The sequence below is a fragment of the Protobothrops mucrosquamatus genome, unplaced genomic scaffold (assembly GCF_001527695.2).
Source record: "Protobothrops mucrosquamatus isolate PMUCROS unplaced genomic scaffold, P.Mucros_1.0 scaffold4417, whole genome shotgun sequence".
Classification (NCBI taxonomy): Eukaryota; Metazoa; Chordata; class Lepidosauria; order Squamata; family Viperidae; genus Protobothrops; species Protobothrops mucrosquamatus.
The window spans coordinates 28,314-54,393 of record NW_015390330.1 but is presented as its reverse complement, the minus strand read 5'-3'; the positions used below and the strand labels follow the sequence as shown (position 1 = coordinate 54,393).

The following is a 26,080-nucleotide window of genomic DNA, read 5'->3' as shown; positions in this document are numbered from 1 at the left end:
ACCTCCAAAATCCCTTCCAATTCTGCTATTCTATTCTATTCTATTCCATTCCATTCCATTCCAATTCTGCTCTACTCTACTCTATCCTTATTCCTAGATAGTTAATATCTCATTTCTCTTCCAATCTGAATTCCTATTTTTCTGATCAACTGCCAAGGATAAAGTACCTGAATGCTTTTGAGAAATCATGGAACAAATTTATTTATATAATTTATACAAACCAAAAGTCTCTGCTGGTTCCATGCAATAAAAAATTTCCTATGTCTGCCTCCTTTGATGATGAAAAAGTTGACTGTTTGAATTAACCTCATTTCATGGAGTTGCAGGTAGTCCTCAATTTACAGCCATTATTGAGCCCAAAATTTCTGTTGCTAAACGAAACATTTATTAAGTGAGTTTGCCCCATTTTGTGACCTTTCTGGCCACAGTTACGTGAATCGCTGTAGGTGTTAAATTAGTCAAACTGTTGTTAAGTGAATCTGGCTTCCCCACTGACTTGGTCAGGTCACAAAAGGGGATCACATGACTGCGGGACACTGCATCCATCATAAATATGAGTTAATTGCCAAGTGTCTGACTTGATCACATAACCATGGGGATGCAACAATGGTTGTGCGAAAACTGGTCATAACTCACTTTTTTCAGTGCCATTGCAACTTTGAACCATCATTAAACTTGAAAGTCGAGAACCACCTGTATATGGTTTTTACCATATACATCTTTTTGTGAGAAGTGCACCCTTCTCAAATGAAGTTTATTCCACATTCCATGCATGTATAATTTCCTCCTGTGTAGATCTCTTCATGACAAATAAAGGTCCCGTAGTCATTAAAAAGTTTTTTTCACCCTCACTGCATTTGTAAGGATTCTCTCCTGCGTGGATCCTTTGGTGCCGAATAAGGTCTTTGTTGTCAATAAAGCTGTCTTGGCACGCCATACCTTTATATGGTCCCTCCCCCTTATGGATCCTTTTATGAGAATTAAGTTTTCCTTTTTGAGTAAAACTCTTTCCACACTCCAGGCATTTGTATGGTCTCTCTCCTGAATGGATACTTTTATGAGAAATAAGTTTTCCTTTCTCAGTAAAGCTCTTTCCACACTCCAGGCATTTATAGGGCTTCTCCTCTGTGTGAATCATTTGGTGACGAATAAGATCTTTGTTGCCAAAAAAGCTCTTTCCGCACTCCAGGCATGTGCAGGATCTCTTTCCTGTGTGGACCCTTTGATGGGAAGTTAGCTCTCTATTCTCAATGAATCTTTTCCCACATTCCCTGCAAGTATACGGTTTTTCACCTGTGTGGATCCTCTGATGACGGCTCAGGTAAGAGTTTCGACTGAAGCCCTTTCCACACTCTGTGCACTTATAAGGTTTCTCTCCTGTGTGGACCCTTTCATGACAAGTAAGATGTTCTTTCTGAGTAAAGCTCTTTCCACAATCTATGCACTTGTATGGTCTTTCACCTGTGTGGATCCTTTTATGAGAATTAAGTCGTCCTTCCTCAGCAAAGCTCTTTCCACATTCTCTGCATTTATACGGTCTCTCCCCTGTATGGATTCGTTCGTGACGAGTAAGATGTCCTTTCTGAGTAAATCCTTTCCCACACGACATGCATTTGTATGGAGTCTCTACAGGGAGGATCCTTTCATGAAGGGTAAAGTTATCAGCAAAGTTTTTTTCACACTCGATGCACCTATATCGACTCCGGTCTATATTGATCCTTTCATGGCAAGTAAGGTCTCTGTTCTCAATAAACCTCTTTCCACACTCGATGCATTTATACAGTCTCTCGCCTGTGTGGGTCCTTCTATGAGAGCTAAGTTGCCCTTTTTGAGCAAAGCTCTTTCCGCATTCGGTGCACGTATACGGCTTCTCCCCCGTGTGGATCCTTTTGTGATGAGTAAGATGTCCTTTCTGACTGAACTGCTTTCCGCACTCTACGCATTTATGTGGTTTATCACCGGTGTGGACCCTCTGATGGCGATTGAGGTTACTCTTGCTACTGAAGCTCTTTCCACACCTCATGCATAGTTTTATCTTTCTGCTCAAAGTGAAATCCCTCCCAAATTTTACAAAGGTATGTGCTTTGTGTTTCCCATAGAGTTTTGCATGTAAAGCAAGCGAGAAGAACTGGTTGACGTATTTTCCACACTGTTTGGAGACATACTCTTTTCCTGTAGTCTGACTTCTGCCATATTCCCCTAAATCAAATTCATTTTGCTCTCCTTTGCCATATTTTCCTTTTCTCTTCTCTTTCTGACCTGGCTGAGTAAGGAAGCCATGGATTTCGATAGGGAGAGAAATGGAGGGCATCTCCTCTCCATCTTCTGAGGGGCTTCTCGCATGCATTTGTGGGTCCCCTTGATGGCCAAACATTTCTCCCAATTCATGCGTTACTGTTTGCATTGGCATTAACCTTGGCTGCTGGTCATTCTCGTTCTCCAGCCCATCATCTGGTGAAGAAAAGAAAATAGAAATTCCTATTAGGATTTAGATGTCAAGCACCAGGGAAATCAGAAGGTCCAGGCAGTTCAAATGGGTATAAAGATTTCTTGCAAATTTAAGCTCTCTACAAGAACTTGAACTACTAACGGCTAAAGCAAATTGGCAGTAGATAACAGTCAAAGGAATTCAAGATGAGTTGGACTTAAGTCTCTTGTGGGCTCAAGGGGACTCATGACTGATGACACGTTTGATCCCTCCCTCGGGCACAGCCTGGTCCTCTGCTACATTACAAATGTTAAGGACAGGCAATTCCTTTTCTCAAAAACATGGCTGGCTGGCTTGGAGATGTTGGGTGCAAGATGTTATCTAAGAATTTTAATGGAATCCAAGGAATTTTTAGTCGGGAGTCCGACTGACCTGTTATTCTGCCCAGACATTCCCATGGAGTATCTAAGGCCTTTCCCAAAGCTACGGTCAGCGTTTCTGCCAAGGCCTTGGCTGTGACGAGAACCTTGGACAAAATTATCCCTGAATTGTCTTTGCCCTTGACTTGTGATCCAGCAAGATCCTAGCAGTTGAAGGGAATCAAGGAGAAGTGGATAGGGCTATTTTCTGCTAACTACGAAACATGTGTCACCCTGCTTGTTTTCTTGAGATTAGGAAAGGTTTTAAAGATGTGCTATTATTCAGATGGTGGCCAGGTAAGAGTCCTCACACCCTAAGCAAATGAGTGAAGGTATCTTCACTGTTTACCTCCCACTGCAAAGACCTTTCCCAATGAATGGAACCCAGAGCAAAGAGGGTCCTTACCCATGGTGGCCATATTACTGGAAACTTCCAGCATGACTTCCTTGCACAAGGCCTTCTGGCCAGAATCCAGCAGTGCCCACTCCTCCTCTGTGAAGTCCACAGCCACCTCTTCAAAGGGAGTAGAACTCTAGAAAGAGAAACAATATCTTCATTAGTAGACAATCCCAGGAAACACTTTTATGTTTCGGGCACAAAGCAGAAAATAGAGATTTGCAAGACACCAAATGGATATTTTATGGAAAAGAAGGCTTAAGTCTACTTCTCGCCATAATTTTTGTTGGTGTGAAGCTCCAAGTTCAGGCTGTTGCTTTGGCTGCAACAATCTTGGCTTAAGTGCATCTAAGAAATAGAATGTCAACATTGCTCTCACTGGGGAGCCTCTCTCTAGTCCAAAATAATTCAACAAAGAGGTTGGGGAGAGAGTATCTCTGGCCTCACCTGTCTGGTTCAGCAGATTCCTTAGAAAATAGGATAGGGGACTGTAACACATTTTTAGTGGATATATTTCTGCAGTAGTTTTAATCTAATTGGTACTGTTTCACTTCATGGTTTTTATTTTTTAACTTGTTTTGAAAAGTGTTTGAAGAACATTAAGAAAGATGAAACTCTTCCGACTCATAAATTACATGTCCTATTACAGAATAACAGAGTTGGAAGGAGGTCTTCTAGTCCAACCACCTGCTCAAACAGGAGACACAATACAATTCCAGACAAGAGGCTGTCCAGTCTCTTCTCAAAAGTCTCTAGTGATGGACTACCCACAACTTCTGAAGGCAACTTCTTCACTGGTTAATTGTTCTCAATACTAGGAAATTTCTCCTTAATATCATGGGCCCTCAGAGGCCCGTTCGAAGGAGGAAGAGTTGGAGCTGGGACCGGACGACAGGGAAGGCATTAAATATGAGCCAGCAGTGTGCTGCAACTGCCAAAAAAGCCAATACAATGCTAGGCTGAATTAAGAAAGGGATAAAATCAAGATCACGTGAAGTGTTAATATCACTTTACAATGCCTTGGTAAGGCTACACTTGGAATATTGCATCCAGTTTTGGTCACCACAATGTAAAAAAGATGATGAGACTCTAGAAAGAGTACAAAGAGCAACAAAGATGATTAGGGGACTGGAGGCTAAAACATATAAGGAACGGTTGCTGGAATTGAGTATGTCTAATATAATGAAGAGAAGGACGAGGGGTGACATGATAGCAGTGTTCCAATATCTCAGAGGCTGCCACAAAGAAGAGGGAGTCAAGCTATTCTCCAAAGCACCAGAAGGCAGGACAAGAAGCAATGGATGGAAACTAATCAAAGAGAGAAGCAACCTAGAATTAAGGAGAAATTTCCTGACAGAACAATTAATCAGTGGAACAACCTGCCTCCAGAAGTGGTGAATGCTCCAACACTGGATGTTTTTAAGGAGACACTGGACAGCCATTTGTCTGAAATGGTATAGGGTTTTCTGCCTGAGCAAGGGGTTGAACTAGCTGACCTCCAAGGTCCCTTCCAACTTTTATTATTATTATTATTATTATTATTATTATTATTATTATTATTATTATTATTATTATTATTATTATATTTTGCATTTTTCTGCACTTTCCTGAGTCCCAACATTTTATTACCTTACCTTACCTTACCTTATTGTACTATATTATTATTTTGAATAGTCCTTTGTTTGCATTCATACAACAATCTTAAAAGGTGAATGAATGTGACTCAGTGGGCCATTCTGGGGAAACCCCATGTTCAAATGCACACAAACTCAGCATTTGGTTGTAAGAGCAGCTCATGAATGGAAGGAATTTATACTTCTCACAAGAACCCCACACTTACCTGGCAAGGTGGTCCCATTTGGATTCTTCTGAAAAGCTCTTTAGAAGGACTGGATGGATCTCCTGATCCCTGAAGCTCTGCTGAAATATCTCCCATGAATGGCTCCTGCAACTGAAAGAACAGCCTGGTTTATGATCCATTTTCAAATGACTGTAACCATATTAGTTCACATGCTTTACTTTTTTCCTCTCCACTTATATTTCCCCAACCCAAATCATCGAACTTGAAAACTCCAGCTGTACAGTGTTCTCCTTCCAGTAGGAAGACCACCAATCAAGCAGTTCAGGAATAGACCTTGGAATAAAAATAGAGATGCTTTCAGAGGTAAAATGCATCCTCTGAAAACACTGACTGCCATTAAAAAGAAATTTAAATAATTCATTCTTTCTCACCTCCAATTCCTAATCAGGTTTAACTTGTAATGAGAAATTAAGAATTAAGACAATTTTGAAAAAAATAGAAAACAAAAGTTGAACTAGGGAGAATCTCTGTTGGAATGGAATGTAACCTTTTGGGAGATTTGCCCAATAAACTACTTTTGCAATATGATTTTGAAGGATATTCAGCTTTAATGAATGATATATTCTCCATATCAAAGCACAGGGACACACAGAGAGCAATAACATCCCAAAATGGACTAAAAGAATGACATGCCACAAACTGGGAACAGATCATACTAGAATTAGTAACAGTAATAAAAATCATGACAGGCACTTTCATAACCAAAACCTGCCCACACAATCTTTCCACTTACATTAGTTGGGGAAAACATGTAGGTTTGGGATCTGCATCTCTACTTATTTTTGCTGAAACTAAGCAATGTAATTATATTCAAACTGTGATTTGGTAAATTATTTTACTGAACACCACTGCTTTCAAGGATGATTGTGCTCATTACAGCAAAAAAGCTTGGGAGGAAGGGAAAAGTGGTTTCTGTGCTTTTGACTTGTAACAACAAACATAGGGTTTGAAATATGCAACCTAAGTGATATTTAGTCCACCTAAGCCAGTGGTTCTCAACTTTTTTAATGCCGCGACCCCAACCGGTCGTAAGTCGAGGACTAAACCGGTCGTAAGTCGAGGACTAAACCGGTCGTAAGTCGAGGACTACCCAACTGGTCGTAAGTCGAGGACTTTCCCTGCCTGGGAGCGCCGCGCAAGCGTGGTTCCGCCCCCTGAGCCGGCCGAGGCGTAGCTGGCAAGCGGCAGAGACGGAGCAGGCCGACCACCAGCTGGCCCAGCCCAAGGGAGGTAAGGCACCCGCCGGAAAAGGGGAAAAAAATGGCGGACAAAAAAAATGGCAGACAGCCTTGCTTGGCGACCCCCGTGAAATGGTCGATCGACCCCAAATGGGGTCCCGACCCACAGGTTGAGAACCNGCCGAGGCGTAGCTGGCAAGCGGCAGAGACGGAGCAGGCCGACCACCAGCTGGCCCAGCCCAAGGGAGGTAAGGCACCCGCCGGAAAAGGGGAAAAAAATGGCGGACAAAAAAAATGGCAGACAGCCTTGCTTGGCGACCCCCGTGAAATGGTCGATCGACCCCAAATGGGGTCCCGACCCACAGGTTGAGAACCACTGACCTAAACACAATTTTCATGTTTTATTTCATAACTTTTTATAATCCTCTGTTCATTCCTTGTACTAATTGCAGCTGTGTGAAATCCCTTTGCTTTCATTTTCCTGCTTCTTGCCAAATATATTATCTAGGTCGGAGTAGAAACATAACTTTCCAAAATCGGTTAACAGGTCCTATTCCTGAGAAAGAGGATTCACATATCTTAAGTTCACTGCTAATGATACTGACCAAGATTTCTACAAGGACCAGAGAACCGGGATGATCCAATTGATATGTACATATAGGGTGGGATTTTGGGGGAAGAACTATTGTTGGATACAGGAGCCCCCTTAGATTCAGGATTGGGGTCTGTGTTTCTGGTCTGGGAATCCTGATCGGAGGAACCATTTCTCAATCCTTAAGAGCAGGGATCCCCAACCCCCGGTACCGGGCCGCAGCATACCAGCAACTGTGTCCGCACAAACAAGCAAAGCCCCATAAGTGGGATGTAGGCAGCACACAAAACCATGCACTCTCCGGTCCGTGGAAAAACCTTTCTCCACGGAACTGGACCCTGGTGCCCAAAAGGTTGGGGACCTCTGCCTTAGAGGTAGTCCTGAAAAGAACCATGACAATGAATATTAGCTCCATCTTTATTGTAAAGCCACTTGAATAGAACCTTGCAATTCTGAAAGCATTGTCCCCATCCTCTCCTTTTCCTTGCAGCAAAACGAGGAAGAGTTTTACGCATTTTTATGCGTTTTTTTTTTTCATCCCCTCCACCTCCATGTGGAAATGGAGATATCTTTTAAAAATTATTCCTGTCCAGTCTGACATGTTCCCATCTCCCCAAAGTTTATTTCCACATACACCCTCCCGTGTTCTCTGTGTGTCTTTTCTCTGTTAACTGTTTCGCAAAGTGGCGTACAAGAGGCTGAAATTCTCTCTCACCTGCCGGCCCTCTCCGGGGGGCTCCCGGGGGGCGGAGGAGGGCGGCGGGCCGAGCAGGCAGCCCTCGGCCAGGGCCACCGCCTGGGCGCAGCTCTCCGCCCCGCACTCCCGCAGCCAGCCCGCCAGCTCCGGGGGCAGCAGGGCCAGCAGCTGCTCCAGCACCACCCGGTCCAGCATCTCGGCTTTGCTGCTCCGCTCGGGCCGCAGCCACCCGCGGCACAGCCGGTACAGGCGGCTGCAGAGCGCCCGGGGCCCCTCGGCCTCCCGGGGACGGCAGCTGCGGAAGCGCCGGCGCTCGGCCTCGGAGCTGCGGGGACGCTCGGGGAGGCCGCTCGGGTCGCCGCCGCCGCTCCCCGCCTGAAGGGCCGCGGCTGCTCCCGCCCTCAGACACCCCGGGGCCGCCATCCGGCCTCCCGCTTTGGCGCAGCCCGAACGGGGGAAGCTCCCTCTGAGGCGATCCTTGGTCACAGAGGACCCTTCCCCAGCCGCTCCTCCCCCTTGCCACGCCCCTTTCCCGGTTTCTTGGGGGGGACGAGAAGGGGCGGGGCTCCGCTTCCTCAGAGCTTCTGAGGCGGAGAAGAACCGCTGCAAATCACTCCCGCCTCAGGTTCGCGCGCCCTCCTCTCCCCACAGAATCTCGGTCAGAGAGTGCCGCATCCTAGAGAAGGGAAACGCTGCAGCCCCGCCCCGCCCCCGTCCTTCGTTTACTGCTCCTGCCTAGAGCGTCTCCTACGGCAACTGCCGCCTCTCCTGTCCTCTGCTGAGCTTCGAGGGCTGGCTAAGGTCCTGTGCGCATGCCCTGTTCCATGCTGCCGCTTAAAGGATGCCTGGGAGTGGCGGGGGATGCGAGTATAGAAAAGCGCTATAGGTGGGCCTAGAACGGGTAGGCAACCTTGGCTCTTTTTTATGACTCGTGGACTTCAACTCCCAGAATTCCTGAGCCAGCCACGCTGAGGGGAAAGGGAGAGGTTTCCAAGCTGAGCCACGCTGGCTCAGGAATTCTGGGAGTTGAAGTCCAGGAGTCATAAACGAGCCAAGGTGGCCTAGCCCTGGCCTAGAATGATGGGTGCGGTGGAGATTGAGCTGGGCAGAAATGAGGAAAGCGCCTTTGGAGGAAACCTAGTTTGATTATTGCTTCTGAGCAGCTGGGATTTTTCTTCTCTCTACCTCCCCCCATCCTCTTGGAATATGTGGATGGGTTCCTGGGACAGGTGGAAGAAATGGGAGAGGGGGAGGGGAGGAGACTTGAAGGGCAGTGCAAATGTGAGAAATGGAAAGAGCCCCATGGCAGGCGTCCAGCCAGTAAATGTATTTATATATTATTAAATATATAAGCAACGAATGGGGATTCCCTCAGGCCTGTGTATTTGTCCGCTCTGTTGTCTGTATTCCTGTGGTGACCTTCAATGAAGGAATTCCCCCCCCCCTTTTTTTTTCTACAGAGTACGATCTGCTCATCTTTTAATTTGCTCTTTATGTTCTGTTGAAGTCTTTTGACTTTTTTTATTCATCTTTTCTGCTTGATCTTTCCTTGGCTGATTGGTTCTTAAAAAGTTGGTTTCAAGAAGCTGCATGACCTTAAAAAAAAAAAATCCCAGAAATTGACTTCCTGAAGTGGGTTTGTCCTCTTAGGTCAATGTTTCTCAACCTTGACAATTTTAAGGCATGTGGNCAAAGTTTTTTTCACACTCGATGCACCTATATCGACTCCGGTCTATATTGATCCTTTCATGGCAAGTAAGGTCTCTGTTCTCAATAAACCTCTTTCCACACTCGATGCATTTATACAGTCTCTCGCCTGTGTGGGTCCTTCTATGAGAGCTAAGTTGCCCTTTTTGAGCAAAGCTCTTTCCGCATTCGGTGCACGTATATGGCTTCTCCCCCGTGTGGATCCTTTTGTGATGAGTAAGATGTCCTTTCTGACTGAACTGCTTTCCGCACTCCACGCATTTATGTGGTTTATCACCGGTGTGGACCCTCTGATGGCGATTGAGGTTACTCTTGCTACTGAAGCTCTTTCCACACCTCATGCATAGTTTTATCTTTCTGCTCAAAGTGAAATCCCTCCCAAATTTTACAAAGGTATGTGCTTTGTGTTTCCCGTAGAGTTTTGCATGTAAAGCAAGAGAGAAGAACTGGTTGACGTATTTTCCACACTGTTTGGAGACATATTCTTTTCCTGTAGTCTGACTTCTGCCATATTCCCCTAAATCAAATTCATTTTGCTCTCCTTGGCCATATTTTCCTTTTCTCTTCTCTTTCTGACCTGGCTGAGCAAGGAAGCCATGGATTTCGATAGGGAGAGAAATGGAGGGCATCTCCTCTCCATCTTCTGAGGGGCTTCTCGCATGCATTTGTGGGTCCCCTTGATGGCCAAACATCATTTCTCCCACTTCATGCGTTGCTGTTTGCATTGGCATTAACCTTGGCTGCTGGTCATTCTCATTCTCCAGCCCATCACCTGGTGAAGAAAATAAAATAAAAATTCCTATTAGGATTTAGATTTCAAGCACCAGGGAAATCAGAAGGTCCAGGCAATTCAAATGGCTATAAAGATTTCTTGCAAATTTAAGCTCTCTACAAGAACCTGAACTACTAACGGCTAAAGCAAATTGGCAGTAGATAACAGTCGAAGGAATTCAAGATGAGTTGGACTTAAGTCTCTTGTGGGCTCAAGGGGACTCATGACTGATGACACGTTTGATCCCTCCCTCGGGCACAGCCTGGTCCTCTGCTACATTACAAATGTTAAGGACAGGCAATTCCTTTTCTCAAAAACATGGTTGGCTGGCTTGGAGATGTTGGGTGCAAGATGTTATCTAGGAATTTTAATGGAATCCAAGGAATTTTTAGTCGGGAGTCCGACTGACCTGTTATTCTGCCCAGGCATTCCCATGGAGTATCTAAGGCCTTTCCCAAAGCTACGGTCAGCGTTTCTGCCAAGGCCTTGGCTGTGACGAGAACCTTGGACAAAATTATCCCTGAATTGTCTTTGCCCTTGAATTGTGATCCAGCAGGATCCTGGCAGTTGAAGGGAATCAAGGAGAAGTGGATAGGGCTATTTTCTGCTAACTACGAAACATGTGTCACCCTGCTTGTTTTCTTGAGATTAGGAAAGGTTTTAAAGATGTGCTATTATTCAGATGGTGGCCAGGTAAGAGTCCTCACACCCTAAGCAAATGAGTGAAGGTATCTTCACTGTTTACCTCCCACTGCAAACACCTTTCCCAATGAATGGAACCCAGAGCAAAGAGGGTCCTTACCCATGGTGGCCATATTACTGGAAACTTCCAGCATGACTTCCTTGCACAAAGCCTTCTGGCCAGAATCCAGCAGTGCCCACTCCTCCTCTGTGAAGTCCACAGCCACCTCCTCAAAGGGAGTAGAACTCTAGAAAGAGAAACAATATCTTCATTAGTAGACAATCCCAGGAAACACTTGTACGTTTCGGGCACAAACCAGAAAACAGAGATTTGCAAGACACCAAATGGATATTTTATGGAAAAGAAGGCTTAAGTCTACTTCTCGCCATAATTCTTGTTGCTGTGAATCTCCAAGTTCAGGCTGTTGCTTTGGCTGAAACAATCTTGGCTTAAGTGCATCTAAGAAATAGAATGTCAACATTGCTCTCACTGGGGAGCCTCTCTCTAGTCCAAAATAATTCAACAAAGAGGTTGGGGAGAGAGTATCCCTGGCCTCACCTGTCTGGTTCAGCAGATTCCTTAGAAAATAGAATAGGGGACTGTAACACATTTTTAGCGGATATATTTCTGCAGCAGTTTTAATCTAATTGGTATTGTTTCACTTCATGGTTTTTATTTTTTAACTTGTTTTTGAAAAGTGTTTTGAGGAACATTGAGAAAGATGAAACTCTTCTTCATAAATTACATTTCCTATTACAGAATAACAGAGTTGGAAGGAGGTCTTCTAGTCCAAGCACCTGCTCAAACAGGAGACACAATACAGTTCCAGACAAGAGGCTGTCCAGTCTCTTCTCAAAAATCTCCATTGATGGACCACCCACAACTTCTGAAGGCAACTCCTTCATTGGTTAATTGTTCCCAATTCCCTTACCTTACCTTATCTTATTGTACTATATTATTATTTTGAATAGTCCTTTGTTTGCATTCCTAGAACAATCTTAAAAGGTGAATGAATGTGACTCAGTGGGCCATTCTGGGGAAACCCCATGTTCAAATGCACACAGACTCAGCATTTGGTTGTAAGAGCAGCTCATGAATGGAAGGAATTTATACTTCTCACAAGAAACCCACACTTACCTGGCAAGGTGGTCCCATTTGGATTCTTCTGAAAAGCTCTTTAGAAGGACTGGATGGATCTCCTGATCCCTGAAGCTCTGCTGAAATATCTCCCATGAATGGCTCCTGCAACTGAAAGAACAGCCTGGTTTATGATCCATTTTCAAATGACTGTAACCATATTAGTTCACATGCTTTACTTTTTTCCTCTCCACTTGTACTTCCCCAACCCAAGTCATCAAACTTGAAAACTCCAGCTCTATGGTGTTCTCCTCCCAGTAGGAAAACCACCAATCAAGCAGTTCAGGAGTAGACCTTGGAATAAAAATAGAGATGCTTTCAGGGGTAAAATGCACCCCCTGAAAACACAGACTGCCATTAAAAAGAAATTTGAATAATTCCTTCTTTCTCACCTCCAATTCTTAGTCAGGTTTAACTTGTAATGAGAAATTAAGAATGAAGACAATTTTGAAAAAATAGAAAAACAAAAGTTGAATAGGGAGAATCTCTGTTGGAATGGAGCGTAACCTTTCGGCAGATTTGCCCAATAAACCACTTTTGCAATATGATTTTGAAGGGTATTCAACTTTAATGAATGATATATTCTCCATATCAAAGCACAGGGACACACAGAGAGCAATAATATCCCAAAATGGACTAAAAGAATGACATGCCACAAACTGGGAACAGATCATACTAGAATTAGTAACAGTAATAAAAATCATGACATGAACTTTCATAACCAAAACCTACCCACACAATCTTTCCACTTACATTAGTTGGGGAAAACATGTAGGTTTGGGATCTGCATCTCTACTTATTTTTGCTGAAACTAAGCAATGTAATTATACTCAAACTGTGATTTGGTAAATTATTTTATTGAACACCACTGCTTTCAAGGGTGATTGTGCTCATTACAGCAAAAAAGCTTGTGGGGGGAGGGAAAAGTAGTTTCTGTGCTTTTGCTTTGTAACAGCAAACATAGGGTTTGAAATATGCAACCTAAGTGCTATTTGGTCCACCTAAACACAATTTTCATGTTTTATTTCATAACTTTTTATAAATCCTCTGTTCATTCCTTGTACTAATTTGCAGCTGTGTGAAATCCCTTTGCTTTCATTTTCCTGCTTCTTGCCAAATATACTGCTCAAAAAAATAAAGGGAACATTTTACCATGGAACTGAAGGGGTTTGCGTTCCCTTTATTTTTGTGAGCAGTATATATTATCTAGGAGAAGAAACACTACTTTCCAAAATCGGTTAACAGGTCCTGTTCACGAGAAAGAGGATTCATTTATCTTAAGTTCACTGCTAATGGTACTGACCAAGATTTCTAAAAGGACCAGAGAACCGGGAGGATCCAATTGATATAAACATATAGGGTGGGATTTGGGGGGAAGAATTATCGTTGCATACAGAAGGCCCCTTAGATTCAGGATTTGGGTCTGTGTTTCTGGTTTGGGAATCCTGATCGGAGGAACCATTTCTCAATCCTTAAAGCAGGGGTCCCCAACCCCGGGTACCGGCAGCATACCAGCAACTGTGTCCGCACAAACAAGCAAAGCCCCATCAGTGGGATGCAGGCAGCACACAAAACCATGCACTCTCCGGTCCGTGGAAAAACCTTTCTCCACGGAACTGGACCCTGGTGCCCAAAAGGTTGGGGACCTCTGCCTTAGAGGTAGTCCTGAAAAGAACCATGACAATGAATATTAGCTCCATCTTTATTGTAAGGCCACTTGAACAGAACATTGCAATTCTGAAAGCATTGTCCCCATCCTCTCCTTTTCCTTGCAGCAAAACGAGGAAGAGTTTTACGCATTTTTATGCGTTTTTTTTTTCATCCCCTCCATGTGGAAATGGAGGTATCTTTTAAAAATTATTCCTGTCCAGCCTATGACATGTTCCCATCTCCCCAAAGTTTATTTCCACATACACCCTCCCGTGTTCTCTGTATGTCTTTTCTCTGTAACTGTTTCGCAAAGTGGCGTACAAGAGGCTGAAATTCTCTCTCACCTGCCGGCCCTCTCCGGGGGGCTCCCGGGGGGCGGAGGAGGGCGGCGGGCCGAGCAGGCAGCCCTCGGCCAGGGCCACCGCCTGGGCGCAGCTCTCCGCCCCGCACTCCCGCAGCCAGCCCGCCAGCTCCGGGGGCAGCAGGGCCAGCAGCTGCTCCAGCACCACCCGGTCCAGCATCTCGGCTTTGCCGCTCCGCTCGGGCCGCAGCCACCCGCGGCACAGCCGGTACAGGCGGCTGCAGAGCGCCCGGGGCCCCTCGGCCTCCCGGGGACGGCAGCTGCGGAAGCGCCGGCGCTCGGCCTCGGAGCTGCGGGGACGCTCGGGGAGGCCGCTCGGGTCGCCGCCGCCGATCCCCGCCTGAAGGGCCGCGGCTGCTCCCGCCCCAAGACACCCCGGGGCCGCCATCCGGCCTCCCGCTTTGGCGCAGCCCGAACGGGGGAAAGCTCCCTCTGAGGCGATTCTTGGTCACAGAGGACCCTTCCCCAGCCGCTCCTCCCCCTTGCCACGCCCCTTTCCCGGTTTCTTGGGGGGACGAGAAGGGGCGGGGCTCCGCTTCCTCAGAGCTTCTGAGGCGGAGAAGAACCGCTGCAAATCACTCCCGCCTCAGGTTCGCGCGCCCTCCTCTCCCCACAGAATCTCGGTCAGAGAGTGCCGCATCCTAGAGAAGGGAAACGCTGCAGCCCCGCCCTCCCCCCGTCCTTCGTTTACTGCTCCTGCCTAGAGCGTCTCCTACGGCAACTGCCGCCTCGCCTGTCCTCTGATGAGCTTCGAGGGCTTGGCTAAGGTCCTGTGCGCATGCCCTGTTCCATGCTGCCGCTTAAAGGATGCCTGGGAGTGGCGGGGGATGCGAGTATAGAGAAGAGCTATAGGAGGGCCTAGAACGGGTAGGCAACCTTGGCTCTTTTTTATGACTCGTGGACTTCAACTCCCAGAATTCCTGAGGCAGCCACGCTGAGGGGAAAGGGAGAGGTTTCCAAGCTGAGCCACGCTGGCTCAGGAATTCTGGGAGTTGAAGTCCAGGAGTCATAAAAGAGCCAAGGTTGCCTACCCCTGGCCTAGAATGATGGGTGCGGTGGAGATTGAGCTGGGCAGAAATGAGGAAAGCGCCTTTGGAGGAAACCTAGTTTGATTATTGCTTCTGAGCAGCTGGGATTTTTCTTCTCTCTCCCTCCCCCCATCCTCTTGGAATATGTGGATGGGTTCCTGGGACAGGTGGAAGAAATGGGAGAGGGGGAGAGGAGGAGACTTGAGGAAGGGCAGTGCAAATGTGAGAAATGGAAAGAGCCCCATGGCAGGCGTCCAGCCAGTGAATGTATTTATATATTATTAAATATATAAGCAATGAATGGGGATTCCCTCAGGCCTGTCTGCTCTGTTGTCTGTATTCCTGTGGTGACCTTCAATGAAGGAATTCCCCCCCTTTTTTTTTCCCCTACAGAATACGATCTGCTCATCTTTTAATTTGCTATTTATGTTCTGTTGAAGTCTTTTGACTTTTTTTATTCATCTTTTCTGCTTGATCTTTCCTTGGCTGATTGGTTCTTAAAAAGTTGGTTTCAAGAAGCTGCATGACCTTAAAAAAAAAAAATCCCAGAAATTGACTTCCTGAAGTGGGTTTGTCCTCTTAGGTCAATGTTTCTCAACCTTGACAATTTTAAGGCATGTGGACTTCAACTCCCAGAAGAAGTCATAAAAGCCAAGGTTGCCTACATATCGCTGGCCGTAACAACTGGGTCAGATAGTGGTTCTAAGAATACACAGAAGGAGACAGTGGGAGAAGTACACGTCATAAGAGTTTATTAATAAGGTTCCAAGAGTATAAAGAGTTTCTTCTCCAAAATGTGTTGGGAAGCTTAAGCGGTGGAGAATAATTGCCTTGGCAACTGCTCAAAAGTATGCAGTCGTTTGGGGGGGCTGATCTCACTCCTTCAACTTCTCCTGGTCAGAAGATAACAAAAGGAAATGACAAGATTTCTTTAGTTCGGGGGTCTTCAAACCTGGCCCTTTTACGACTTGTGGACTTCAACTCTCAGAATTCCTCAGCCAGCGTGCCTGGCTGAGGAATTCTGGGAGTTGAAGTCCACAAGTCGTAAAAGGGCCAAGTTTGAAGACCCCTGCTTTAGCTAAAGGGGAGAAACACAAACACTATTTTGTGGGAATTAACATCTGCAGACTGTAATCCTTTCTAAATTTGGTACATTTATACAATTTCAGATACATGCTCGGCATCACAAATATACCATGCTATCAAGATAGTGTTCCAATGTCTCGGGCTGCCACAAAGAAGAGTCAAGCTATTCTTCAAAGTGCCTGAAGGCAGGACAAGAAGCAACGGATGGAAACTAACCAAGGAGAGAAGCAACCTGGAACTAAGGAGAAACTTCCTGACACTTAGAACAATTAACCAGTGGAACAACCTGCCTCCAGAAGCAGTGAATGCTGCAACACTGGAAGTTTTTAAGAGACTGGACAGCCATTTGTCTAAGTGGTATAGGGTTTCCTGCCCGAGCAGGGGATTGGACTAGATGACCTCCAAGGTCCCTTCCAACTTTATTATTATTATTATTATTAGTAGTAGTAGTAGTAGTAGTAGTAGTAAACTAATGGAAATGGGCAGGTCACATAGCAAGAACTGATGACGGGTGCACTAAAGCAGACAATGGATTCCAGTTGATAAAAAGCATTCACAAGATACAACATGATGGAGTGACAACATCAGCAAGTATTGCAGGCCCAACTGGCCAAGGAAATCTCAAGACTATATTGATTGGAAACATGCAGAAGAGACCTTTATACTGTAAGGGATAAACAATGGTTAGAATGGCGATGATGCAATTTGTTTTGTATAGAGTTTTTTCAGTAAACTAAGAGGGAAGTCAAGAAAGCCATCAGTCCTCCGTTTGAAAAAGATAGTAAGGGGGTAATGGGCAACAGGGAGTAAACTGAAGTAAATTTTGCAGCCCTCTTTCCACATCACGTGAAAAGAAAAATGCACTCTGAAACAAGCAATGGAAGACCTGACTGGACTGAATGAAATCCAGTATTTGGGAGCAGAAAGATAATGAAGATCCTTCAATGGATTTATATGGTTTCTTCTGTGGGCATTCTTTTATGAGAATTATAGTGTCCTTCCAAGTAAAGCTTTATCCACTCCCCCTACATTTACATAATTTCTCCTGTGTGGATCCTCTAATGGTGAGTCAAATAAAGAGTTCCTATTGGAGGCCTTTCCACTTTATTCATTGAGGTTTCCACCCAGTGTGAATCCTTTCACGACAAGATGTTCTTTCCCAGTAAAATTATTTCCACACTCCATTCATTAATATGAAATTTCCCTGTGTGGATTCTGCCATGAGTAAATGTCCTGTGATTGTTAAAAGCTTTCTCCACACTACATGCATTTATATGGTCCCACCTCCAGGTGGATCCTTTTATGGGAATTAAGTGCCCCTATTTGAGCAAAGCTTCTTCCACACTCTAGGCATTTATATGGTCTCTCCCCTGTATGGATTCTTTCATGATTAATAAGAGCATTTTTCTGAGTAAATTGCTTTCCGCACTCCATGCACTTGAATGGTCTCTCCCGAGTGTGGATTCTTTCATGACGAATAAGATCTCTGTTCCAGTTAAAGCTTTTTCCACACTCCAAGCATTTATATGGTCTATCCACTGAGTGGATCCTTTTGTGAGAATAAAGATGCCCTGTCCGAGCAAAGCTTTTTCCACACTCGGTGCATTTATATGGTTTATCTCCTGTGTGAATTGTTTCATGACCGGCAAGACATCCTTTCCGAGCAAAACTCTTTCCACACACCAAGCATTTATACGGTCTCTCCCCGGTGTGGATCCTTTTATGAGAATTAAGATGTGCTGTTTGAGCGAAGCTTTTTCCACACTCCGTGCATTTATATGGTCTCTCCCCAGTATGGATCCTTTCGTGATGTATTAGACCTCTGCTCCAATTAAAGCTTTTCCCACATTCTAAACATTTATATGGTCTCTCCCCGGTGTGCATTCTTTTATGAGCATTCAGTTGTACTGTTTGAGCAAAGCTTTTTCCACACAATGTGCATTTATACGGTTTCTCCCCCAGGTGGATCCTCTCGTGACCAGTAAGACATCCTTTCTGAGCAAAACTTTTTCCGCACTCCATGCACTTGTAGGGTCTCTCCCCAGTGTGGATCCTTTCGTGACGAATAAGATCTTTGCTCCAGTTAAAGCTTTTTCCACACTCCAAGCATTTGTATGGTCTTTCTCCCGTGTGCATCCTTTGGTGGAAAGTAAGGCGCCAGTTGTCGATAAACCCCTTTCCACACTCCATGCATTTATATGATCTCTCTCCCGTGTGGATCTTTTTATGAGAATTAAGTTTTCCTTTCTGAGTGAAGCTCTTTCCACACTCCAAGCACTTATACGGCTTGTCTGCTGTGTGGATCCTTTGATGTCGATCAAGTTCACTGCTCTCAAAAAAGCTCTTTCCACATTCCAGGCAATTATATGGTCTGTCCCCGATATGTATCTTTTTAGGACAAATAACCTCTGTTTTCTGACAAAGGCTTTTTTCACATTCTGGATATTTACCTGGCCTCTCGCCTAGGTAGATCCTCTGGTGGCAGTTAAAATTACTCGTGCTAATGAAGCTGTTTCCATACTTCATGCACAGTTTCATCTTTTTGCTCAGACTGAAATCCCTCTCGTATTTGACAAATGTATGCGGTTTATGTTTCCTGTGCAGTATTTTAGGTAAAGTAAAAGAGAAGGAATGACTCTTTGACGAGAGTGCTCTTTGCAGCGTCAATAACCCTGGCTGCTTGTTATTCTCGTTCCTCAGCTTATCACCATCACCTGTTTAGAAAAAAAAGAAAGAAATTCTCATTAGAACTTACAAGAATAGAGAAGGGGCGGGGGGACCCTCCCTAGTGAAAAATATGCCCATCTGGGCATCAGGTTTGACACCAGCCCTGTGTCAACATAGGAGATGTTCGGTTGAAGTTGTTATCTAGGTGGGAGACTCTAATGCTAATCCAAGAGATTTTTCAGCCCTGAACCAGATAAAGGCTTTGCTGTTGATAGGTCAATCTGCTTATGGTGAGCATTTCTGCCAAGGCCTTAGTTGTGTTCTTGAAGAGTGGCTGTGATGACCACCTGGGATAAAATTGCCCATGAAGTGCCTTGGCTGGTTTGTCATCCAGGGGCCCTGGCGATTAAAGAGAATCAAAGGGAAGTGTATGGGGCTCTTTGCACCTGTGGCTCCTCCATTGGGTATTATCTACAAGCTAAACCAGGGGTAGGCAACCTTGGCTCTTTTATGACTCGTGGATTTCAACTCCCAGAATTCCTGAGCCAGCCATGCTGAGGGGAAAGGGAGAGGTTTCCAAGCTGAGCCATGCTGGCTCAGGAATTCTGGGAGTTGAAGTCCACGAGTCATAAAAGAGCCAAGGTTGCCTACCCCTGAGCTAAACATTCTGATTTTCCTGAGATTAGGGAAGGTTTCACAGGCGGTAGCCAGATAAAACGTCTGACCATCTTAAGTATCTGAGTGCAGGTATCTTCCCTGTTTACCTGCCACTGAAAACACCTTTCCCAATGAAGGGAATCCAGAGAAAAGAGGATCCTTACCCAGAGTGGCCATATTACTGGAAACCTCCAGCATGACTTCCCTCCACAAGGCCTTCTGTCCAGAATCCAGCAGTGCCCACTCCTCCTCTGTGAAGTCCACAGCCACCTCCTCAAAGGGAGCAGAGCTCTAGAAAGAGAAGCAACATCTTCATTAGTAGACAGTCCTCTCTTATGTTTTCTTTCTCACTTCCAAAAGAGAAAACAGAGCTTTGCAAGAGATCAAATGGACATTTTCTTGTAGGACAGGCATAGGCCCTGCAGGTACACAAGGTCTTTTAAAAGGGTGGGAAGCCTCCCTCCAGCTCCTCCATGCTGCTGTTGTAAACGTGGCTTAGATGCATCCAAGTTGTAGAATGGCACCCCTTGGGGACCCCCACCCCTCCTGGAATAACTCACCACAATGGTTTTGGGCAGAAGGAATCCCATAGCCTCATCTCCCTGGCTCAGCAAAATACAAATTTCTTAGAAAACAGACCAAAACTACTAAGAATTTTTTAACCTGGCCCGTTTTAAAATGTTGTAAATGACCCTGGAAATATCAAGTCACTTGACCAACAGACTTACTGTGATGACCCAGGGCACAGCAGTCAGCTGGCAATTCAAACAGTTCTTTTATTGCTCCAAATTTTCCCCAAACGCTCCCACGTTTGCTGGCAAGCCTCCAACAACAGAACACACACACAAACACACCCCTTCAGCCGACTCTGGCTGAAAGTAGGTTCAGATACAGTCTGATTAGCATAAGAAAGTACTCAAGGCCATAGAGATAACAAGGAAGAAAACATAAACTTAAGGAGTCTGTTTGAATCCTAGCTTGCCTGAGCAGTTTTCAAAAGAGAGAATCCGAAATACAGTCCAATAGTCAAAGTTTCCAGGTTTCCAAACAGAAGTCACAGAACAAGAGATCAGCAACAATACACAACACTCCAAGGAATCAGCGTTTGTTCCCCACAAATGCCCCTCGCCACAGCATCTCCTTAAATCTCAATTTCCAGGTGTTCCTTGTGGAGAAGGGCAGGACGCTCTTGTAATTGAGCTTGCCTGCATTGTTCCCTCCTTCTCTCCGTGCTCTAGGATCAGGTGGGGGTGGCCCTTGCTCATCGCCTGAACTCTGCCTCTCTTGTTCCTCCTGTCCCAATCCTGAAGAGCCCTGGCCTGCCTCAGCCTGCTCTTCCCCACATTCCTCTGAAGCCACAGACACCTCTCCCATGACCTCCATAAGGTCCTGTTCCAGTTCATTTTCCTCCGCAGATTCAGGCTCAGACGGAGGCATGACACTTACCATTAAAAGGTGTCAGCTTTGACTTAGATCAGTGGTGGCAAACCTATGGCACGCATGCCAGAGGCGGCACTCAGAGCCCTCTCTGTGGGCACATGCGCCATGCCCCAGAGATGGCAACTGTCCTTCTTCAACCAGCCACCCGCTAACTCGCCAAGGTCCCACGTGGCTGGATGCATCCCAGCACCCATGCGCTCTCTGGCCTCTGTGTGCGGGGGCCGATGGTATCAGGCAGCAGCCGCCCCGGTCCCTGCCTCACCTTGACCTGCAACAATGGCATCCCCGCCCTGCCTCGCCTCACCCCGCAGGATGAGCCTCCTGCCCATTGCCCCACTTGCCAGAGACCCTCTGGATCTCCCTCAATCCTGCCTGGCCCCCACATGCGTCCCTCCCCACAAACCTCAAGGTGATCACGCCCACCTTGGCCATACCCACCCAGTCTGCCATGACCACCACAGCCACGTCCACCCACTGGTCCACGCCTACCTGGCACCCGGCGATAAATAAGTGGGTTTTGGGTTGCGGTTTGGGCACTCGGTCTCTAAAAGATTCACCATCACTGATTTAGATTTTATAGGAGAAATTTGTCCTTCCCGTAGTTTACTTTTAAGTGGATATATTGGCCTGCTTCTGAAGCAGTTTTTGTACAACTGATAACTGTTTCCCTTCGTGGCTTTTATTTTTTAACTGCTTTTCCAAAGTCTTTAGAACAATATTAAGAGAGATCAAACTCTTCCAACATGTAAATTATATTTGCAAATAGAAGACTCTTCTGAATTGTCCTTTGTTTGCATTCCCAGAACAATCTTGGAGGTTGAATGAGCGAGGCTCACTGGTTCATTCTGTGGGGACAGCAGGTTCAAATGTACACAGGTTCAGCATTTGGTTTTCAGAGTAGCTCATGAACGAAAGGCGTTTAAACTTCTCACAAGAAAGCTACACTCACCTGGCAAGGTGACCCCAGTTGAATTCTCCTGAAAGGAAGCTCTTCAGAATCGTCGGACGGATCTCTTTTTCCATGGAGCTCTGCTGAGATCTCCCCAATGAATGGCTCCTGCACCTGAAAGGAAAGTCTGGCTTATGATCCGCTTTCAAATGACTTTAACCACGTTAGTTCGCTTGTACTTTTCCAACCCAAGTTGAAATAAGAGCTGTGTGGGTTGCTGTCATTTCTGAATAAACACCTGCCACTTTTGTAAAATTACTTCATTGCTTTTTTTTTAATTCCGTTGTCCTTTGGATCAGGAGCTACTTCTTCTTCTCCTCCCCTTTACTTGATGACTGTGGCTTTTGCTTCTTTGTGAATGTATTTATGCCTATTCTGTCTTGTCCTCTTTCTATCTCCTGAGGGGGGAAAAAAAGGATTACTCTCTCCTTCCTTTTGTGGTGCCTTCTCTGTGCCTCTTGCAGTGATGAGACCACCAACCTGGCAGTTCAAGAGGAGATCTTGGAATGAATACCGAAATAGTTTTTGAGGTAAAATGCACCCCCTGAAAATAATATGACTGTCATTAAAAGGCAATTTCGACACTTCATTCTTTCTCACTGCAAATTCCCAATCAGGTTTAACTTGTAATGAGAAATGTTTTAAGGCGATTTTGAAAATATAGAAAAACAACACCAGAACAAGGGAGAATCTCTTATGCAACAGAATGTAACCTTTCGGCATATTTGCCCAATAAGCCACTTTTACAAAATGATTCCGAACGATATTCAACTTTAATGATATACTCTCCATATCAAAGCACAGGGATACGCAAAGGGTAATAATAGTCTAAGGCAGACTAAAAGAATGGCATGCCACAAACTGGGAATAGATCAAACTAGAATTAGTGAGTAACAGTAATTAAAATCATGACAGGTGCATTTAATTTGTTGCTTTCCCTCACTATTGCGGTAGTATATGGCATACTAAAACATAGATGCTCCATTTCATTTATTACAAGTAGCACTATACAGTATGTAGACTGGTAACAACAGAGTAAATATACAATGTAATACCTAGTGCTTTGACCCTGTACCAGAGGTATTTTACATAATCTAAATGCTGGGTTGTATTCAGCTAGAATGACAGGAAATCATAATGTAAACACTGATTTTATGACACATGTTGATAATATCAGGAAGGATACACAAGTGTATAAAGTAAGAGAAAGCTCAGTTTAATAGCCTATCAAAACAGTCCAGGAAATAATGCTATATAATTGCATTAGTTACTTTATTTTTTTCTTCTTATAATTCTATTTGAAATGGTAATGACAATATGTATTTAATCTGAAAAGTAGGTTTGCTCAGGCCTCTTTCCTGCTGTCGACAGCTAGGGAGCCTCATGATCACTGTAAACCAATATGAATAAGGTATACCTTGTTGTTTTCTTATGACCTTTTTTCTTACAACTCTATCTGATTTACAATAGGAACTCTGCTTAGAAGCCAGGAAACACATAACTTGTGTTAAGTAATAATCAATCTTTCTGCTTATGTTAGTTGGGAAAGTCTTATAGTCTTGGGATTTGCATTTCTTAATTAGTTGTGCAGAAACTAAGCAATGTAAAAAATGGATAACTCTATTCACACTGTGACGTGGTAATGTATTTTAGTGTATACCACTGCTTTCTAGGGTGTTTGTACTCATTACAGCCAAAACAGGAGGGGGAAAAAAGGGGGCTTTCAGTGTTTTTGCCTCGTAATATCAAAAATAGGTTTTGAAACATGCAAGTTAAATACTATTTCAGCCACCCTAAACACTATTTTCATATTTTATAACTTTTTATAGTGCTCTGTTCATTCTTTGTACAAATAGCACTCGACTTCTGCATTTGAGCCCAAAATTTGTGTTGCTGAGACAGTTGTTAGATGAGTTTTGCCCCAATTTACGTCCTTTCTTGCCACAGTTGTTAAATGAACCACCGCAGTTGTTAAATTAGTTGAGTCTGGCTTCCCTATTGACTTTGCTTCTTCTTGTTGTTGTTGTTAGTCACGACCCCATGAACAACGTTCCTCCAGGCCATCCTGTCCTCTACCATCTTCTGGAGTCCATTTAAGCTCACGCCTACTGCTTCAGTGACTCCATCCAGCCACCTCATTCTCTGTCGTCCCCTTCTTCTATTGCCCTCAATCTTTCCCAGCATTAGGCTCTTCTCCAGTGAGTCCTTCCTTCTCATCAGGTGGCCAAAGTATTTGAATTTCAACTTCAGGATCTGGCCTTCTAAAGAGCAGTCAGGGTTGATCTCCTGTAGGACTGACCAGTTTGATCACCTTGTTAGATGGTCACAAAAGGTGATCACATAATCCAGGGAAATTGCAACCGTCATAAATATGGGACAGTTGCCAAGCACCTGAATCAGATGACCGTGAGGATGCTGCAACAGTCGTTAAGTATGAAAAACGGTCTTAAGTTACTATTTTCAGTGCTGTTTTAACCTCAAATGGTCGCTAAATGAATGGTTGTAAGTTAAGGACTACCTGTACTAATTTGCACCGGTGTGAAATACCTGCTTTTGTTTTCCTGCTTCTTTCCAGAAATATTATCTAGAACAGGGGTGTCAAACTGCCAGTCCATGGGCCAGATGCATCACGAGGAAACCGCGCCCACCCCATTGCCAGCAATGGGCAAAAAGCTCTGATATGTCGCGTGACGTCACGAGTTTGACATGTCTGATCTAGAAGAAGAAATATAATTTTCCAACATCCAGTTTGGTTAACATGAGAAAGAGGTTCACTTAAGTTCAATGCTAATGGTACTGACCAAGATTTCTAAGAGGACCCAGAGAACTGGGATGATCCAATTGATATATTGTTTGGATACAGGAGTCCTCTTAGATTCAGAGTTCGGGTCTGCATCCCTGTTTTGTGAATCCTGACTGGAGGAACCATTTATCAGCCCTTCGAGGTAGACCAGATAAAAACCATGACAATGAATATTAGCTCTATGGTTATTATAAAGCCACATACATAGAATATTGCAACTCTCAAAGCATTTTTCCCATCCGCTCCTTTTACTTGACATATCTTTTACATTATGGTTATCCAGTCCATAACGAAGTATGTGGTGTAGACCTAGATCAGGGGTAGGCAACCTTGGCTCTTTTATGACTCGTGGACTTCAACTCCCAGAATTCCTGAGCCAGCATGGCTGGTTCAGGAATTCTGGGAGTTGAAGTCCACGAGTCATAAAAGAGCCAAGGTTGCCTACCCCTGACCTAGATAAAATAGAATGTGGGAATAATATCCCACAAAGTTATTCCCACATACTGTAACACCCGCCCAACACGTGTTGTCTGGGTGTTTTTTTTGCCACTCTTTATATCACCGGGTCTTCAAACTTGGCCCTTTTATGACTTGTGGACTTCAACTCCCAGAATTCCTCAGCCAGGCGCGGTGGCTGAGGAATTCTGGGAGTTGAAGTCCACAAGTCATAAAAGGGCCAAGTTTGACGACCCCTGCTTTATATAGAAGAGAAAACAGAGGCGTAGAAGGAGATGAAATTCTCTCTCACCTGCCGGCCCTCTCCGGGGGGCTCCCGCGGGGCGGAGGAGGGCGGCGGGCCGAGCAGGAAGCCCTCGGCCAGGGCCACCGCCTGGGCGCAGCTCTCCGCCCCGCACTCCCGCAGCCAGCCCGCCAGCTCCGGGGGCAGCAGGGCCAGCAGCTGCTCCAGCACCACCCGGTCCACCACCTCGGCTTTGCCGCTCCGCTCGGGCCGCAGCCACCCACGGCACAGCCGGTGCAGGCGGCTGCAGAGCGCCCGGATCCCCTCGGTCTCCCGGGGGCGACAGCTGCGGAAGCGCCGGCGCTCGGCCTCGGAGCTGCGGGACCCCTCGGGGAGGCCGCCGCCGCCGCCGCCGCCGCCGCTTTCCCCGGACTCTCCGCCCCTGCCGCCGCTCCCCTCCTGAAGGACCGCGGAAGCAGCTGCTGCTGCTCCCGCCCCCGGAGGCCCTCGGGCCTCCATTCGGTCTCCCTTTTCGGCAAAGTCGCCCTCGGTCACGGCTGACCCTCCCCTACTCGCTCCTTGCCCCGCCCCTTTCCCGGTTTCAGGAGGGGCGAAAAGGGGCGGGGCTCCTCTTCCTCAGAGCTTCTGAGGTGGAGAAAAGCAGCTGCAAATCGCTCCCGCCTCAGGCTCCCCGGTCCTCCCTGCGCTCCCAGACGCTGGGTCAGAGAGGGCTGCTTCCTAGAGAGGCAAAACCCTTTAAGCCCCTCGGCTTACTGCTCTTGGCTAGAGCGTCTCCTAAGCCTAAGGCAGCTAGCCGCCTCTCCTGTCCTCTGCTCGACGTCCAGGACGGGCGAAGTTTTTCTGCGCATGCCCCGTTCCCTGATGAGTTT

General features: G+C 45.6%; 1 protein-coding gene across 1 annotated transcript; it reads right to left on the bottom strand.

Annotated features, from left to right (window-relative positions):
- Nucleotides 1-596: 596 nt before the first annotated feature.
- LOC107298994 (zinc finger protein 420-like) lies at nt 597-25,709 on the bottom strand. The gene is made up of 7 exons (XM_029286656.1): nt 25,260-25,709; nt 21,709-21,822; nt 19,484-19,610; nt 17,341-18,709; nt 9,364-9,615; nt 1,840-2,018; nt 597-1,593 (listed from the first exon to the last, which is right to left on the bottom strand). The coding sequence occupies exons 1-7, from the start codon at nt 25,707-25,709 to the stop codon at nt 755-757; spliced, it is 3,330 nt and encodes a 1,109-aa protein (XP_029142489.1). The 3' UTR covers nt 597-754.
- Between the last annotated feature and the right edge of the window lie 371 nt (nt 25,710-26,080).

Coding starts and splice junctions, on each gene's coding strand:
- LOC107298994 (XM_029286656.1), bottom strand. CDS start 25,709: ATGGAGGCCCGAGGGCCTCCGGGGGCGGGAGCAGCAGCAGCTGCTTCC. Junction 21,823..25,259: donor CCCCCGGAGAGGGCCGGCAG/GTGAGAGAGAAT, acceptor CTTTCCTTTCAG/GTGCAGGAGCCATTCATTGG. Junction 19,611..21,708: donor AACTGGGGTCACCTTGCCAG/GTGAGTGTAGCT, acceptor TTCTCTTTCTAG/AGCTCTGCTCCCTTTGAGGA.